We start from the raw sequence: 20,138 nt of genomic DNA on the forward strand, positions 1-20,138 counted from the left end.
TTACGCAGTAATCTGTTTCTTTAAAAGTTTCTTTACAGTGACTGTGTACCATGGAGGTTCCCTCCCCTTATGAATTATTCTATTGGGTACACATCTTCAAGAATCTTCCAGTTCAGTTTCTTCAGTATCTCTGTGAGACTCTCCCACATTTGTTTTAAACTTGAGCCATAATTCCTCTACATGCTCCTGCCCTGTACTGAAAGTTTCAAGTTCCTCATTAAGATATGGCACTACCGATTTTTTATAGAGTTTATTGAACATATATATTTTTCTGATTGCTTTAGTTGTCCTTTGGACTTTGGCAATCACTGTTGCCACAACTACATCATGGTCACTGATTCCAGTTTCGAATGGACATCCTCAAAGAGGTCAGGTCTATTTGTTGCCACTAGATCCAACTATTTTCATTATGAGTGGGTTCTCTAACCATCTATTCTAGGTAGTTTCCAGAGAAGGTATTTGGTACCATTTCACAGGATGTCTTATCATACCTACCACTAACAAAACTGCAATTTTCCCAGTTAATTGTTGGATGATTAAAGTCTCCACCAATGATTACAGTTTGATTGGGGAATTTAGGCACAAGTGAACTGAGGTTTTATCTAATGATTTTTGTTACATCAGGAATGAGTCTGGTGTGTAATAGAAGGATCCCATTTTAAGCCCGCACCTGACACTGAGTCTTGCCAAAATAATCTCACATGCAGCTTCAATTTCTATGTCACTGGATTTGACTTTTTTTGTCTACTGTGACAAATACACCATCTCCATTTCCCATTTTCCTATCCTTTCAATATACACTTAATTTTTCCCCAAAAATCTCACTGCTACCAATTTCACAATTTCAGATTCCAACATGCTTTCTGGACCTAGAATTAAGTGTGCTTCATTGCTTTTTAGGAGAACTTCAAATGCTGGCAATTCGTTTTGAATGCTTCAGCATTTAACCATTACAATTTTAATACTCTCACCTGCAAACGGATTTATTTTGATCTTACATTGATACTTCTGTGTTCCCTACAGCTATCATTATTTGGACTGGATGGAGAGTTACCTAATCTATAAAAATAAATAAATAAATTAAAAAAAAAAAAAATTGTGTGCACCCCACACACAGTCAGCTAACTGTGTAGCAGCCTCTGATGTGTAATGCACACCTGACCCACTTAGGGGGGCTCTACAGTTCTCAGTTCTCAACACTATGGTGCAAGTCCAGGAAGTCACAGCCTCGCTTTTCACAGAATCTTCTAAGTCTCTGGTACAGTCCTTCCACTTGATTCAGAACCAAAGGGCCATGAACATTTCTGGGGACAATGATGCAAATTGTGAGCTCCGTTGAAACTCCACCCATAAGGGTGGTCTTCTCAACCTTCTCTGTTAGTCGCTAGAATGAACCAAGTACAGCCTTGGAGTCCAGATGACAGGCTTCATTTGTTCACATATGTGCCACAATCTGCAGCTGGTTACATCCTGCTCTCTCAATGGTTGCTGAAATGGCCTCTTCAACATGTTGAAAGAGACCCCCATGCGTACACACTGAGTGTACTTGGTGTCCTTTCCGGTTCCCTGCTACCATTTCTGTAAGGGGTACCATAATTTGCCACATGTTTGAACTGCCGATGATTAATAGGCCTCTATCATTTTGTGTTTGCCTCCTCTTAACACTGGACAAAACAGGTTTCCCCAAAACAGATGATATGAGTCACACTGGCTTAGTTTCAATTTCAGTGAAAAATGACACCTCAAAGTTGCTCATAGGGGGACCAGTACAACATTCTGAGTCCTCCCTGGTCTCTGTCCACCCTGTTCAGGATGACTAGATGCACCATTAACATGCCACTCACAGTCGAGTGGGTGAGTAATGACAGATCCTGAACTTTCTACAGTGGAGGCAGGATCTACAGCAGAGGATAGTAGTTGAAGTACCTCCTGCACCGGTATCACAGGTACATGAATCTCGGGAGCTCTTCAAACACACCAATTTGCAGCAGCTGCCAACTTTACAACTACATTGGTATTTACAACTAGTAGTGGTCACACTAGCAATCTTCATTTGTGTAGAAGCATTAGTTTCCAGGATAGGTATTTTAAGAGCTGAATTGAACAAAGCAGTGAAAGTGGGAGTTTGCATGGTGTTATTGATCTTTTTGGCCTCACTATATGAGATACACCTTGTTGTTTCAAGCTCCTATATCTTTCTTTCTTCATTGTAGTTGCTGCAGTCTCTACTCCAGACTGAGACCAAACAATTAACACACATCAGAGGAAATGAACAAATGATGCAGTCGGGGGCGACTATACCACATTTGTTGCAAGTGGCTTTGCCCTTGCATGCTATAGTAGTGTGCCCAAAGCATGACATTTAAAGCAGTGAACTGGTTTGGGGACCTAAGGTCACACATTGAAGTGATGGAAACCTTAATTCATACACTCTGGAAGTGTTATGTTACTGAATGTAAGAATAAATCAACCCCGTATTAAGTGATCTTCCACAAAACCCAAAGAAATTCTGGTCATATGTAAAGGCTGTTAGTGGCACCTAAGTTAGTGTCCAGTCCTAGTGAATTAGACAGGAACTGAAATTGAGGGTAGCAAAGCAAAAGCTGCAATACTTAACTCCATTTTCAAATGTTCCTTTACACAGGAAAACCCAGGAGAATTGCCGCAATAAAGAAGATGAATGAAATAAGTGTTAGTGTTAGTGGTGTGTTGAGAAACATCTGAAATTGTTACATTCAACAAAGCTGCATGGGCAGATGGAACTACTGTCTGATTGTATGGGTGTGTGGGTGTGTCAGCCCCGCTTCCAATTACAATCTATCGTAGTTCCCTTGAACAAAAAATTGTGCCCAGTTTTTGGAAAAAGGCACAGGTCACACCTGTCTACAAGAAGGATAGTAGAAGTGATCCACAAAACTATTATCCAATATCCTTGACACTGGTTTGTTGTACAATCTTCGAACATATTCTGAGCTCAAATATAATGAGGTATATTGAATGCAGTAATCTCGTCACTGCCAAGCAGCAGGGATTTCGCAAACATCGATCATGCAAAACCCAACTCACACTTTTCTCACATTACATACTAAAAGCTTTGGATCAAGGCAACCAGGAAGATGTAGTATTTCTTGATTTCCAAAAAGCATTTGACTCAGTGCCACACGTATGCTTGTTGTCAAGAGTATGATCATATGGGGTATCAAGTGAAATTTATGACTCTATTGAGGGCTTTTGGGTAGGGAGCACACAGTATGTTATCCAGGATTGAGAGTCATCATCAGATGTAGAAGTGACTTTGGGTGTACCCCAGGAAAATGTGTTTGGACCCTTGCTGTTCATATTGTATACTAGTGACCTTGCAGACAATGTTAATAGTAAAATCAGGCTTTTTGTAGATGATGCACTTATCTGTAATGAAGTACTATCTGAAAGAAGCTGCATAAATACTCACTCAGATCTTGATAAGATTTCAACATGGTGTAGATGTTGGCAATTTGCTCTAAATGTTCAGAAATGTAAAATTGTGCAGTCCACAAAATGAAAAAAATGAAGTTTCCTATGACTACAATATCAATGAGTCACTGCTGGAATTGGCCAATTCGTACAAACGCCTGGGTGTAACACTTTGTAGGGATATGAAATGGAATGATTATGTAGGTTCTGTTGTGGGTAAAGCAGGCAGTAGACTTCAGTTTATGGGTAGAATACTGGGGAAGTGCAATCAGTCTACAAAGTAGATTGCTTACAAATCACTCATGTGACCAGTTCTAGAATATTGCTTGAGTGTGTGGGACCTGTACAGATAGGACTAACATGGGATATTGAACGTGTACAGAGAAGGGCAGAATGAATGGTCACAGGTTTGTTTAATCCGTGAGAGAGTCTCACAGAGATACTGAAAGAACTGAACTGGAAGATTCTGGAGGATAGATGTAAACTATCTTGAGAAAGTCTATTAGCAAAGTTTCAAGAACTGGCTGTAAATGATTACTCTAGGAATATACCCCCTATGTATCGCTGACATAGGGATAATGAGGACAAGATTAGAATAATTACTGCATGCACAGCGGCATTTAAAAAATAGTTCTTCCCACTCTCCATACCTGAATGAAACAGGAAGAAACCCTAATTACTGCTAAAATGGGATCTTTTCTCTGTCATGCCCCTCAAGGTGGTTTGCACAGTATACATGTAGGTAGATATAGATGTAGATATCTTATCAGTTACCATCTAGTCATTTCATTACATTTTGTACATCTATGAATACTTCTTGATCCCACTCATCTTTCAGTTACTCTTTGGGAATACGTACAAGATCTCTGTATGACACCAGACGTTTGCTGTAGTTCAAGGTGTCATGTAGCTTCATTTCAATTGAAACTTCCTGACAGATCAAAACTGTGTGCCGGACCGAGACTCGAACTCGGGACCTTTGCATATTCCCCAAGGCATTGAGCCATGTGAAGGTCGGTTGCTTGTTGGGAACTAGAAGTTTCCACCACCAGTGTCTCATTTCTCAACTAGTTTGCAGATTTTGAATGACAAGCAATGCCTTCTAAACTCGTTTGACTGTAGAAAGATGAAATTTTCTCAAAGCTGCTCTCCTCTCTTGTAACCATTAAAAACACATTCCGTCTAGCAGCAAGTGTTCTGTTCCTATAAATGAAAGTACTCTGAGTAATCTCTGTGTCAGGTGTACTGAGTACACAAGCCTTCTATTTAGGTTGGGTGTTGGTGTCCACCAGCAGTACACCCATTCCATTAGCAGTTGAGGCATCTTGCTGTCAGGAGCAGCTAGACAGACAGACCCACATATGCCTGGGAAGTCTTATACAACTGAGGTGTGGTAGGCCCCCCAGAGGTTGCCTACTAATGACTATTCTGCCTCAACACCCATGTTTCTCATCAGTGCACAGCATACCTTGAGATTGAGATGTAACTTAACAAGCACCTCCCAAAATGCACAATTCACAAATGAGCAAAACAAATTGTAAAAGAAAATTACTTGCTTAATGAGTGATGTTTCACATAATGAGTCATGAAGATTTAGTGTGACATCCTCAGCTGTTCATGCACGATGGGGGAAATGTTCAACAATATTTCATTGTCAGCAGCAGCATGTGAACAATGTCTTTAGTATGTACACCAGTCCGGGTTTAGCACTCTTGTCTGCTACCACCTTAGTGCAGCCTGTGATCATACATTTTTCTAGACTTCTGTTCACACAGTGTTTTTTGAGTGCAAATTTTAATAACCTTCCCAGAAATATCCATAAAGATAAAGCCAAAAGACGATGACCATAAGAGAAAGAAAATGACCTTTGACATGAAATATAAAATCACTGAAAAAGAGGAACATGGTGTGAGCACTTCTGATTTAACCCACACATATGATCGGGTCTAGATCAAGTGTTTGCACTATCCTCAGGAACAAGAACAACATTAAGGAGATAGATGCAAACAGTGGTTCGTATACTGGATGATGTCGAAAAATTGCTCCTTATATGGATAAATAAAAAATAATTGCAATGCAACACTATTAATGAGAACATCATTTGTGAAAAGGCAAGAATTATTTTTGCTGACCTTTTTAAGAAGATGCCAGGACCATCAGAGGCTGAAGTAGTGTTCAAGGGAAGCTGTGGGTGATTCAAGAAGTTTAAGAGAAGAACCGGCATCCACAGCACTGTGAGGCATGGCGAAGCAGCCAACTCTGACAGAAAGGCAGCAGAGAACTTCATCAGCAACTTAAAGATGCTCATAGATTCTAAAGGTTATATACCACAATGGGTTTTGTGTTTTGATTGTGATGAGAAAGTTCTGTTCTGGAAAAAGATGCTGAAGCATACCTTTATAATGGCAGAGGAGAATGCATTGTCTGGTCACAAGCCAATGAAAGACCATCTCACACTGCTATTCTCTTCCAATGCAAGTGCCAATTTGAAAATTAAACTGCTGCTTGTTTACCATTCAGAAACTCCACGAGCCTTCAAGGAGCATAAAGTCCAGAAGAGCAGGTTAAATGTGAGGTAGAGGTCCAACAAAAAGGCTTTGGTGACAAGTGATCTTTTTTGTGATTGGATCAATGAAGTGTTTGGTCCTTCAGCGAAAAAATATTTTCATTGGATGAATCTGATACTTCATGTCTTGCTTATTATGGGCAACACTCCTGCCCATTCTCTAGGACCACAAGACCACCTCCTTGAAGAATTTCAATTCAGCAAGATCCAATTTCTGCCTATTCTGTTACTCCAGCCTGTGGACCAGCAAATTATTTCTAACTTAAAGAAGCTCTACACGAAAGCAATCTTCGGGAGCATTGCTCTGAGTTGACTGAAGCTACCAATTTTATTCTCAGAGAGTTTTGGAATATCACTTCACTCCAACATTGTTGCCTGCATCAAGATGTTCGAAAAGGCATGGGAAGGGGTTACCAAGAGAACTCTCACTTCTACTTGGAAGAAACTTTGGCCAGAGTGTGTTGTCAAATGTGACTCTGAGGCATTTAGTCAGTACCTGTGGAGCCTCTAGTCAACAAGATTGTGTCTTTGTCCAGGAGTACGGACTAGAAGTGGAGATCAGTGATAGTGACGAGCTTGTGGAAGATCACAGCCAAGAAATGACCACCAAAGAGCTTATGGAGTTGCAGTGTGTTTCACAGCAGAAAGTTCTGAAGAGAAGTTCTTCAGAGGAGTAGGGGGAGTAACAGCAAAGCAGCAATATTATGGTGCAATAAGAGAAATGCTGAAAGCATGGTAATCAGTTGTATCATACACTGAAAATCATCACCCCAATAATGCAGTGTCTACACATGCTAAAAATTTATTTGTCAATAATACTGTGTCACATTTTCGCCAAGTGTTGAAGTGTCAGCAGAAACACATAGCTATAGATAGCTTCCCCGTAAAAGAGAATTAGTTACGTATCGTGAATAATGAAGTACATAACACTGTATGCATAATTTTCTTTGAATAAATGGCATGAATAAGATAAATCTTTTAGTACTTTTTCTGCATGGGATGCATTACCATACTTTACACTAATTTATACGAGGTAAATTGTTTCACTTAACAAGTGTTTTGTACTATGAGTAAGATTCTGGAACAAATTATGATCACTATTCAAGGTTCCACTATATATGTTTCTACCATCCTCGTGATTTTGGCATTTAAGATCTCCATTCTCTATGACACACAAAGTTCCTAGGCCATCCTGTATGCTGGTCACTGAAGCATTCTCAGAGATTATGATAGCACCCTCCAGTCCTCTTCTCAGGAAACACAGGATCACCAAACCCATACCAATTCAATAAAGACTGAGATACTGTGGTGGCCAATATTAGGCTTGACCTGGGGGCATGTGTGGCTCATCAAGTGCCATGGATGCACTGAGTATTATTTCCTTGCTGGTGAGTATTAATGTGGATTTCATCAAGGAAGATCTACTGTTGATAAAATTTTTGTGATATGGAAAATGACAGAAAAATGTAAAGAAGCTGTATTCAAAAATATCACCTCATTACAGATTTAGATCAGAAAGGAGCTGTATAAGCAATGGAAGAAATGGAAGAGCTAGAGATTACAACTACTAAATTGACTGCCTTAGTGAAAGCTACTATGCAAACACCCAGAGTCAAATTAAGATACAGAATATGTTTTCAAGTGCTATGACAAAAAAAGAAAAGTCAGAAGGTGAATGTCATTCGTTACAATTACATTCATTACAACGTCTTCTGTTTAGATTAGCCTAAGAGATGCAGGCATCAAAACCAGGCAGATTATCATGTACGAACCAGTTCAGGTGTTAGTGTATGCAGATGATGTTGATACAACTTCCAGAATGCCTAGAAGAATTAAAGAAGCCTTTACAAGTTTTGAAAGAACAGCTAGGAAGATGAACCTATAGATAAATGAAGGGAAACCTAAGCATATTAGTGTAACTAACTAAGGTTACTCTAATGACCCGTAATTCACAGAAATTGTTTGATGTAAGTTTGACATCATGTGTAGTTCTCTGTAAGAACAGGAACGTCTCTGAAATCCTCAAACAAGTATATTCCATTAACAACTTCTACCATGGCCCCAGAAGATATCTTAAATCCAAGCTACTGTTTAGGAAAACTTAAGTTATGATGAATAAGTTTTAGTGAGGTCAGTGCTAAGATACAGTACTGAAACATGTGCTCTAATGAAATTAAATGAAAAGTAACCTGGCACACTTGAAAGAAATGTCTTGACATACGTTCATAGGCTGGTGGAAGAACAGAAGATTCAACTATGAATTATATAATCTACATGGGCTATCCACAAAGTACATTACATTTTGGAATAAAAAATAAATAAAGTATTGGAATTTTTTTTTATTATATACAGATGAAAGCCACACTTAAATACTACTATACTACATAGTTTCCATTTAAATTAAGGCACTTATCATAGCGATGGATGAGCTTGGAAATTCCTTCATCGTAAAATTCGGCCACCTGCGCCTTCAACCACGTGGTTACCTCTTCTTGAAGCTGTGTGTCGTCATCAAAATGCTGCATAGCCAACCACTTCTTCATTGCTGGGAATAAGTGGAAGTCGCTCGGTGCCAGGCTGGGACTGTACGGTGGATGAGGAAACAACTCCCACTTAAAAGATTCAAGAACTTCACGAGTGGCATTTGCCGTGTGGGCCCGGACATTGCCGTGAATCAGCAAAATCTTTGAGCCCAACTTTCCCCTGTGCTTGTTTTGTATTGCTGTTCTGAGGTTGTGCAGAGTTTGGCAATACCTTTGAGAGTTTATTGTAGTGCCTCTTTCCAGGAAATCCACAAAAATCACACCTTTTCTGTACCAAAAGACAGTCGCCACGTGGTTGAAGGCACAGGCAGCCAAAAGTGCCTTAATTTAAATGGCAACTATGTAGGAAAGTACTATTTAAGTGCGGCTTTCATCTGTATATACTAAAAAAAATTCCAATACTTTATTTATTTTTAATTCCAAAACGTAATGTACTTTGTGGATAGCCCTCGTATATAATGAACCAGACGTTATCAATTGTGTGAACTTTAAAAGGCTGGAATGGGAAGAACATGTACTGAGAGTTAATTATGGAATGATTAAGAAGATAATCCAAAGCAGTGCCTGAAGGAGCCAGGTTGGAAGACAAAAAAATAAATTGTGAGAAATGTGTCAGAGAGGACATAATGAAAACCGGACTTCCGTATGGAAGAGTTTGGTACTAAACAACAAGAATGGAATAATCTTCAACAGAACACTTATATAAAACTATGATATAGAAGAATCAAAGAATGGAAAATCCAGGACGGAATGTAACAATATTATGAAAAGGAAAGTTGGCACTCTCCACATAGCAGAGATGCTGAGTCACAGATAGCCGCAACAAAAAGACTGTCTTTTTGTTATGGCCATCAATGAAAGAAAATATCCAAAATATGTTAACTTACTGACTTCTATATCCCAAAAACTAGCAATCATTCTTCTGGAGGGGGGAAAAAAAACATTTTAGCAGATCTACCATACGGTTTTCTCATTTTAAGTTTTCATCAATATGCACACCTAATAATTTTCTACCCCATTTATTATTTCTCATTTGTACACTATGTTACTCATTCTGTAATTAACTCTCGGTACATATCTTTCCCATTCCAGCCTTTTAAAGTTAACACAACTGATAATGTCTGATTCGTTATATAGATTATATAATTCATAGTTGAATCTTCGCTTCTTCCACCAGTCTAAGAATGTACGTCAAGATATTTCTTTCAAATATGCCAAGTTACATTTCACTGAATTTCATTAGAGCACTCATGGTACATGTCCTTCCCATTCCAGCCTTCTAAAGTTCATGCAACTGATAATGTGTGGTTCATTATATAGATTATATAATAGTTGAATCTTCTCTTCTCCCACCAGTCCAAGAATGTATGTCAAGATATTTCTTTCAAGTATGCCAAGTTACATTTCATTGAATTTCATTAGAGCACATGTTTCAGCACTGCATCTTAGCAGTGACCTCACTAAAACTCATAGGAAGGGGGATATTTCTGACAACACAAACTATGTGAACTGCATCCCATGTTGATACTTCTTTTCTTGGCTATACAATAATGCTTGTATCATCTGCAAATAGACTAATCTAACTCCGATTCAAATAAAATAGCAGATCATTATCATACAGCAATTAAAATAGTGGACCCATGATCAAACACTGTTTGACTCCCATTGTAATTTCTCCCTATGCAGATGATATGGCATTCTTTGTGTTACTTCACCAGTCTAATGTAACTTTCTGAATTCTGTTTCTTAAATAAGAATTAAACTAGGCATTTGCTGATCTACATATTCACTGACAACTTAACTTCTAAAATTGAATATTATGACTGACACAATCAAGTGCCTTTGATAAGTCACAGAAGGTCCCAATTGGCGATGTTTTATCTTTCAAAGATTTTATTTTCTGCAAATATCTGACTCAATAGAGTGGCATTTCCGAAATCCAAACTGTGGATGGCTAAGTATCCCAATACTGCACAGGTGGATGGCGATCTTGCAACTTCAAAAATTTTATAAAATGCTGTAAAGAGTGACAGTTGGTGGTAGTTATTGACATCTGTGGAGTTTATAGAGAGGTCTAACAATGGCATATTTCAATCTTCCTGTGAAAAAATTCTGAGTTAATGATGCATGGTGACTAAGAACATTATATATTATAGGGCCACAGCTTTTTAGTGTCTTATTGGAGACTTATCCACCCTGCATGAACTTTTACGTTTTAGGGTCATGATGATCTTCTTTATTTGAGACGGGGATGTAAGATTAATTTTTAATTTACTAAATGTCCTCTGTGTTACTTCTTCAGTCCACTGTTTTGCTTTCTTTTCTGAGATTTTTGCCAAATTTTGTTACACATTTTTAAAAAGTAATAACTACAAACAACTGTTACACATGAACTTCTTTTACAATGTTCCCATTCTCTTTAACTGAAATAATGTCATCTTCTATAGCTTCTTAACCCTATTTCTCTTTTAACAATATTCCAGATGGATTTGATTTTTTTTATCTGATCTGTCAACTGTAAAAAAGATGTTCATACTTCTGGATTTTCTTTCTTTTTTTTTTTACAAGTTTTCTTAATATGTTACAGTATTGTTTATATTAAAAAGTATTTCTGCATCATTACTTGTCATGAATATTCTGTAAAAGTCCTCTTTTCATTGTGAATAGACTCTGATACCTGTAGTGAGCTAAGGTTTCCTTACTGACTTGCCATTATTACATTTAATTACCAAGACAAACTTATTAAGAAATATCCTGAATTTAATTTAGCATTAAGCTCGTCGTAAACTGCACTCCAGCCAATATTCTTTCAGGATTATTTAAAATTGTCAGTAGTTTAATCATTAATCAGCTTCACAGTTTTCTTAAACTGTTTCTGAACTGTGCATGGAGCTAAGTTATGTAATGGGACAAATTCTGCATTGTGATTTTGACAGTCAGTTTACCACCAGACAGGCATGTGTCTCTTGAGCTTCTGCTTGTTGAGCAACTAAAATTATCTATAAAATAACTAGATATCTATTAAGATACTACTACTGTAAGAAACTTGAGAAGGGGAAGCAATGACTGATACCAAATTATAAGTGGCTAAAAGCACTTCTAGATCATTTTTTTTCTGTCGCATTCCTTCCAGAAATTAACATTAAAATCATCACAGATTAATAAACCCTTCTTTCCGTCTGACATCAAGATTTTTCATGAATATTTCTGTTACCCAGTGGAGACCTGTGCATTGTACATTTCCCAATACTAACTCACAAGCACATGCTTCTATACACTTGATCTATACGGAATTTATTAACTTCTATATTTTTATATTTAAATCCTTTTTCATGATTGTGACAACTTGTCTGTTTTCCTTATGGATCTACCTGAATATGCAGGTAACTTATAAGCCCCTACAATAAGATTTTCTGTCCCTGTGTTATATAGCATTCAGACAGGCAAACGACATTAATTTATTCCAAATTACTAAGAGGTTGCAAGCAAATTAAAAATTCCTTTCCTTTACTTTTTACTCCAAAATATTCTGCTGAATCAAGTTGATTTCACTTTTTCTTCTATTATTATAAGGTGAATTGGGAGTCTCTGTCAAGTTTAATTTCCTTTAATGCTGTCTGTCTGAATTCTGAATCTGACCTAATTTCAGTGTATCTGATCCCATAACTACAGGGAATACCTTTCGTGTACTGGTGCCCCCCTCCCCTTATGTTTCTTACTAACAGATCTGCTAACTTTTCCTTACCTCCTATTCAGGTGCGGGTCACGAGACACATATTCATATCTTCTTACATCAACTGCTGGAAAAGCTCCAGTATGAGATTCTGCACACATCTGAAGGAGACCTTTCAGTTCAGTGTTCACTTTACAGCAGAGTTAACCAGGTCTGGACTTGGTGCCACAGAACCTCCACAAACTCACCCTTGTGTGCTCAATAGCTGTTCTTAGTTTGTCCAGACCACACCTAATAACATATCGTTCAGTTTTGATGAAGATGATGATGATGTAAGACACTTTGTCATATCTACCAACGCACAAGAAAATGATACTGATTTTCTCATTGGAAGAGAATATTTTCAAGAGTCACAAGCCATGTGCCAGTACTGGGTTCCATCATTTCCTTTCCTTTCAATATGTGCTGACCCCTGACGCACAAAAATGACAAAATACTACCTCCCATCATAATAATTCACATAACACTACATTCAGACATTTGACAATTACCTCCCAGCCACCATCTGTATCCTGCATACAAACATGTGAACTATTCAGGGCAGCTACCAAATACTAGATCAAAGAAAATATTAAGGAAAGGCTTCATTACACTGTATTTAGATGTCAGTGTGATATTAAAAATAATGTTAGTAATGAATCAAGTATAAAGAAAACCATCAGAAGCAATTTCACACTCTCATCTTACAATATTGCTGGGATCACTAGTGACCCTATAGGTTATATTAACTAAGATACGCTGAATGGCACTACAAGTTGCATTCCATTGCTGACCTCCTATAGTCAAAAAGGTCTGCACTACACATAATGTATTCTTCTAAATACAGAACAAAGTAGGATCAAATCAAATTGTTGTTGTTATGATCTTCAGTCCCGAGACTGGTTTGATGCAGCTCTCCTTGCTACTCTATCCTGTGCAAGCTTCTTCATCTCCCAGTACCTACTGCAACCTACATTCTTCTGAATCCGCTTAATGTATTCATCTCTTGGTCTCCCTCTACGATTTTTACCCTCCATGCTGCCCTCCAATACTAAATTGGTGATCCCTTGATGCCTCAGAACATGTCCTACCAGCTGATCCCTTCTTCTAGTCAAGTTGTGCCACAAACTCCTCTCCTTCCCAATTCTATTCAATACCTTCTCATTAGTTATGTGATCTACCCATCTAATCTTCAGCATTCTTCTGCAGCACCACATTTCGAAAGCTTCTATTCTCTTCTTGTCCAAACTATTTATTGTCCATGTTTCACTTCCATCAAATCAAATTAACTTTCAAAAAAGAAATTGTTGCATTACATCAATTTGATCCAGGTCTTCCACAATATGCAGGTTGTATTATGGATCTACAGTGTACACTTTTCTAAGCTTCCCCACAGTATCTTTTTATGATAATCCAGTTCTTGCAACTTATCTAGCACAGTTCATGGTCTCTACAGTTTTAGTACCTTGTTCCTTACCATCAAGAACTGCCCAAACCAATCCTACAGTAGATTGCAATCAAACCTCATTCAGTCAAGAATAGTCACTATCCATACTATGGTCAACTGCTGTCAAAACTCATTAATCAAACACAGTGTCACTGGTCAAAGAACACATTTCCTAATTCAGATGCAGATACCTTGGTAAGTTAAATTGGTATGCTGGAAGCAAATTCAAGGACAGATACTTAATTATTATTTGAACCATTCTAGCACAGCACACAACTTGACCCTAAAGCTTCACTAACATTTAGAAAGTAACCTAAACCAATAAAATGTTTAATATGGAACTAACATTTTCATAATATTTCTTGACCAGACAGTTTGCATTTTAAGTGATAATGCTGTAATATTATATGATTTTTTACAAATACATTCAGATTTAGAAAACAATTACTTTATATGTTTTTTGCGAGCAAAATGAGCAACTTTGTATTCATGTTTCCTTGGGTTCTGTTGTGACAGTGCCACAACGTTTAACAGTGCCGCCACGTCAGTACGCGCAAACGGCGATAGAGGTGCTCCGCAACTTGGCTGAGCGCGGGAGCGCCACCTATCTACGAACGGCGCCGGCCGCATGTCACGGCACGGCAGTCGAATGACCGATATGGAATTGGTAGCATGTAACCAGCTATTGTTTCTACGTTTGTATATCCACGCAATTTATTAGTGATTATAGGTTATAACACTTTTTGGCGACGAGGTCGGATATTTTTGTTCCTGCATTGTGGATTTGTGTGTTCGTGTCGGGGCAGACATGGAACAGCTTATGCAAGCACTCATTGAACAACAAACACAGCTGACAGCTGCTATTCAGGCGTTGTCGATGTCGCTTACTCATCGTCTGTCTTCCTCATCTCCGCCTCCGTTCCCTCCTTACAACGAGGCCGCTGAAGACTGGGAGGATTATGAGAAGCTTTTGCGGCAACACTTATTGGCTTTCGGCATTGTCGACGCTCCTATGTGTAAGTCGTTATTTCTATCTTGGATTTCCCCACGGATCTATCAGCTGCTATCTCAGTTAGCCCCGCTGCGGGAACCTGCCTCTCTGTCCTTCCAAGAAATGTGTGACTTATTGTCTAACTATTACCGAAAAAACACCCACGTCGTTGCCGCCCGCGTGGCGTTCTACCGGTGTCGTAAACAGCCCCATCAATCTTACCGGGCTTGGGCGGCGGAACTACACGGTCTGAGTAGGAAATGTCAGTTTGTCATGGACACTCATCATGAGTCTCATGCTGATTCAATGGTTAGGGATGCTATTCTACGGCTTGCTCCTGATAAAGAAGTTTGGCAACGTGCCTTACAACTGCCAAACCCGTCGTTGCCGGAAGTTCCAAGCATAGCTCAATCTTTTGAAGTGTCTCACGCTGCTGGTGCGCAAATCAACGCGTGGTGTGATGTAGGCGCTATACAGACCACTTTCGACACGGACAACTTGCCTGTTTCCCAGGGGACCGACAATGTGGCGGCGGTTCACTCGCATCAACAACGTCGCGTTGGGCCGCCATGCTCGCAGCGAAAACAGCAACCACAGAAGCAGGTTCGTTCCGCACTTCCTTCTTGTCCACGTTGTTTCGTACAGCATGACAGGGCCACGTGTCCAAAACATTGGGCCATGTGTAATTCATGTAGGAAAAAAGGCCACATTGCTTCTGTGGCCACATTGTTCCTGTCGACGAGGACGAGGCATCGGACATGGATGTTAAATGTGTGCTTTCTCAAACAAATAAGTTGTTTGTTACTGTTCGTGTTCTGGATAAAGACATTCGCATGCAAGTGGACACTGTCTCTGCAGTAACTCTCATTAATTCTCGCACGTATTTGGAGTTGGGCTCCCCTCCCTTGTCTCCAGTTACGCGAAATCTGAGAACTTATAATAAACAGAAAATTCCGATCGTTGGCCAGTTTGATGCTTCCACTGCCTACAAGTCTGTTGTTAGGCCCCTCACGTTTCATGTGGTGGATCATGCGGGCACTGAAAACCTGTTTGGTTATGATGCTTTCCAGTTGTTCGGGTTCTCCATTGATGATGATGTGCACCTCATATCTGAGGATATTCCGTATCAACAGCTGGATGGATTGTGTTCTGAATTCTCGTCCGTGTTCTCTGCTGGTCTGGGTCGTGCCAAGGATTTTGAAGGCCACATTACTCTTAAACCTACAGCTCGCCCTAAGTTTTTCCGGGCACGCCCTATTCCGGTGGCGTTGCGTGCACCTGTCAAATCTGAGATAGACAGGTTAACAGCTTCAGGGATTCTCCTTCCTGTTACCTCCAGCGAATGGGCATTGCCAATCGTGGTGGTTTCTAAACCAAATGGGAGTCTGCAATTGTGTGGTGATTTTAAAGCCACTGTCAACGCTCAGAGCCTCATTGACACTTATCCTCTTCCACGTCCTGAGGAGTTATTTACCAAGCTCGCTGGGGGCCAGTTCTTTTCCAAACTTGACTTATCAGAGGCGTACCACCAGTTGCCATTGGATGCGTCTTCCAAGGAATTCCTCGTCATCAACACTCCTTGTGGGTTGTATCAGTACCAGCGGTTACCGTTTGGCGTCGCTAGCGCACTGGCCATTTTTCAGCGGTTTTTGGAACAGCTCACGGCTTCTGTTCCCGGCTGCATAAACTATCTGGATGACATTGTTGTCACGGGGGCCTCCACTGAGGAGCACCTTCGCAATTTGCGTTCACTGTTTCGGGTTCTGCATTCGGCTGGGTTGAAGTGCAATCTGGACAAGTCACAGTTCTTCCAACCCTCCATTGTGTATCTTGGTTTCCACTTGTCCCGTGAGGGTATACGTCCTCTACGTCAGCATGCTGCGGCCATTACCGCTCTACCCTGGCCGTCTACAGTCAAAGAACTTCAGGCGTTTCTAGGCAAGATTGCTTATTATCACAAATTCAGTCCATCCGTGGTGGCGGTAGCTCATCCTCTGCATCAGCTGTTACACAAAAACGTTCCTTTCTGTTGGTCCGACGAGTGTGAGCAGGCTTTTGTCCGCCTGAAGGCTCATTTGCAGTCGGCGCCTTGTCTTGCCACATTCCGTCTGGGTCAGCACTTGGTTCTGGTGACTGACACGTCCCTGTATGGCCTAGGGGCTGTTCTCGCCCATCGGTATGAGGATGGGTCGGAACAACCCATCACCTATGCTTCCAAGACCCTCAACGATGCGCAACGGCGTTATTCTCAAATCGAAAAGGAGGCGCTCGCTATCATTTATGCTCTAAAAAAGTGTAGCATTTTTTGTATGGTTCTAAGTTTCACCTCATCACCGACCACAAGCCACTGGTCTCTCTGTTCAGCCCACTGGCGTCGCTTCCGGATAAGGCAGCTCGCCGCCTGCAACGTTGGGCCTTATACTTGTCTTGTTTTCACTATGAGATTCACTATCGCCCGACGGCCCAGCACGCCAACGCTGACGCGTTGTCGCGTTTGCCGATGGGCCCCGACCCGGTTTTCGATCGAGATGAACTACTCTGTTTCCACACTGATGAGGCAGAACATCGTGCGGTCGAGGGTTTTCCGCTTACAGGTTTGCAGGTCGCGTTGGCTACTGCGCGGGACCCGGTCCTGTGTCAGGTGATCGGTTTTATTCAACGGAGTTGATCGGACAGGACCAAGGGCTGGGCATCGGATCCCCTTCGTAACTACCATGCCTTGCGCCTTCGTCTGTCTGTTCGTGATGGTGTTGTTCTTCTGGCCACGGACGGTGCATCTCCACAGGTCATGGTGCCAGCCTCTCTTCACAAAGATATTCTCAAACTGTTGCATGAAGGCCATTGGGGGATTTCTCGGACTAAGTCCCTGGCCCGCAGGCACGTTTATTGGCCCGGTATTGATTCGGACATCGCCCACATGGTCGCTGCGTGTGGTCAGTGTGCTCAACAACTGGCTGCACCCCGTACAATGCCCTCTCTGTGGCCTGACTCGGCGCAGCCATGGGAATGGGTGCACGCTGACTTTGCCGGCCCCTTCCTCGGCACTTATTGGCTACTGTTGATTGACACCTTCGGCGCAGCCATGGGAATGGGTGCACGCTGACTTTGCCGGCCCCTTCCTCGGCACTTATTGGCTACTGTTGATTGACGCCTTCTCGAAGTTTCCGTTTGTTGTTCGATGTCCATCGCCCACCACTGCGGCGACGGCGCTGGCTTTTTCCAAAATCTTTGCGCTCGAAGGTCATCCATCCACGATCGTCACGGACAATGGCCCTCAGTTCTCTTCGCAGGCCTTCCGTGATTTTTGTACTGGACGCAGGATTCATCATGTTACAGCACCGCTCTTCCATCCGCAATCGAATGGGGAGGTCGAGCGCCTTGTCCGCACTTTCAAAAGCCAGATGAAAAAATTCCTTAGTGATTTTTCCACAGATGACGCTCTGTTGCATTTTCTGAGTTCTTATCGCACACGTCTCTGGGTGATCGCAGCCCTGCTGAACTCTTGCATGGCTGCCAACCGCGCACTCTACTGCACCTGCTTCACCCTGTAGGCCTTGTACTGTGTCCCCTCGTGTGGGAAAATACGCGGTGGGCGCCGACGTGTGGGCACAAGGGTATGGATCTCGCCCTAAATGGATTCCAGGGGTGGTCAAGGCTCTTCACGGCCGCCGGCTTTGTGAAATACGTACGGACGACGGCGTAGTTGTTCGCCATTATGACCAGATGCGCCCATGAGTGGTGGCCACGCCGGTGCCCCCGCCCCTTCCTTTGCCTCCACCAGCCCGAGAAGCCAGTCCTGTTGCTGCTGCCGATCTCCCGTGCATGTTGCTGCAGCCGACATCGGTACCGCTTCCGAGTACGCCGGAACCGGCCTCAGTCGCGACGCCGCCTTCTCTGGGACCCATCTTGCTGGAGCACACCCCCAGGTCCATGACACCTATGGATGCTGCTCCAGAGTTTTCACCTATCACCTCGTCCAGGAGGCGCGTTCCATGCACGAGCTTCCGTCCTGGACATTTTCGACCGTACTCTCGTGTTTCTCCGCGGGATCTTCTCGGGGCCTCCCAAGAGGCCATGGATATCTCCGCGTTGTCCGTGTCTCCCAGGAAGTGAGTGTTTTTTTTCAAGGGGGGAAAAGTGTTGTGACAGTGCCACGACATTTAACAGTGCCACCACGTCAGTACATGCAAACGGCGATAGAGGCGCTCCGCAACTTGGCTGAGCGCGGGAGCGCCACCTACCTACGAATGGCGCCGGCCGCATGTCACGGCACGGCAGTCGAATGACCAATACGGAATTGGTAGCATGTAACCAGCTATTGTTTCTACGTTTGTATATCCACGCAATTTATTAGTGATTAAAGGTTATAACAGGTTCTTTTTAAATGAACAGATACCTGCTGTTGTTTTACTTATATCTTCTATTAACTTCCATTACTCTTGCTGATGCTAGCACTGGTTGGAGTTAGTCTTTCATTGAATTTTAAACTTCACAAGAGCTTTCATGATCATTTTTACTCCTGCAACTGTGTACTAGATGGCTGCACATTTTAATACCATGCTACTAATCCTCTCATTCACCCACAATATTGCTTTATTCCCATGAAAAGATCCATTCTTTATTATGTTGTCAATTATTCTAATTAATGTCAACCTCTCTCTCTCTCTCTCTCTCTCTCTCTCACACACACACACACACCCTCTCACTCACACTCTCTCTGCAAATTTTCACATCCACGAAAGAATGTGGAGTTCAAGCTACAGTCTATGAACAAAATATGGTATTACCTCTAACTGCCTGGGTGGAAGCTGGCCAATATTCTACATCTTTCTTACTATCTAAAATTGTACTCAAAACCTTTGTCAACACAAGTGTTTCTACGTTGAATAATCTTCTGTCTTTGTGCATGTGTGATGCATACGCATGGGCATACCGCTCCAGCTTTCCTGCATAAGAAAATGTAAAATCAGTAAGTATATTGGAAAAGTAGGAATTGAGATATAAATTTATCAACTGTGATTAATCAGCTGCTGTCACCTATGTGAGTCAACTAGGTGAATCCCACAGTGTCTTTTCTACACTTCTATCTCCCCCTTATTTACACTCAAGAACATTTGACTAATAGCTCAATGATTTCTTAACTATCTTCACAATATTCAGAATAGGTCAAAACAAAATACCTTTAATATTAATATGACAATAAAATGAAACATTTTCTTTGTAATTCTTACTTGTGCACTACTTTAAATAAGTAACTTGACTCTTTGGCTTTCTGTAACAGATAGTCAACTGACTTACAAAGACAAAAGTAGAATTTAAATCTTAGATTAATTCAAAAAATTATTATTCTATCATAACATGAGATTTCTGAGATTTTCTTCATGTAGTCTGCCTGCTTAGCTGGGTGGTAACATGCTTGCCTTCCA

At 41.2% G+C, this 20,138-nt stretch overlaps 1 protein-coding gene across 1 annotated transcript in view; it reads right to left on the reverse strand.

Moving 5' to 3' along the window:
• LOC124616395 overlaps positions 1 to 20,138 on the reverse strand; it is a 219,108-nt gene that overhangs the window by 67,032 nt on the left and 131,938 nt on the right. Inside the window, exon 5 of the mRNA XM_047144700.1 lies at positions 19,500 to 19,658. Coding sequence (XP_047000656.1) covers positions 19,500 to 19,658 — 159 coding nt within the window. The remainder of the gene's footprint in view (positions 1 to 19,499; positions 19,659 to 20,138) is intronic.

This window comes from Schistocerca americana, chromosome 5, assembly GCF_021461395.2.
Source record: "Schistocerca americana isolate TAMUIC-IGC-003095 chromosome 5, iqSchAmer2.1, whole genome shotgun sequence".
In the NCBI taxonomy this organism is placed as follows: domain Eukaryota; kingdom Metazoa; phylum Arthropoda; class Insecta; order Orthoptera; family Acrididae; genus Schistocerca; species Schistocerca americana.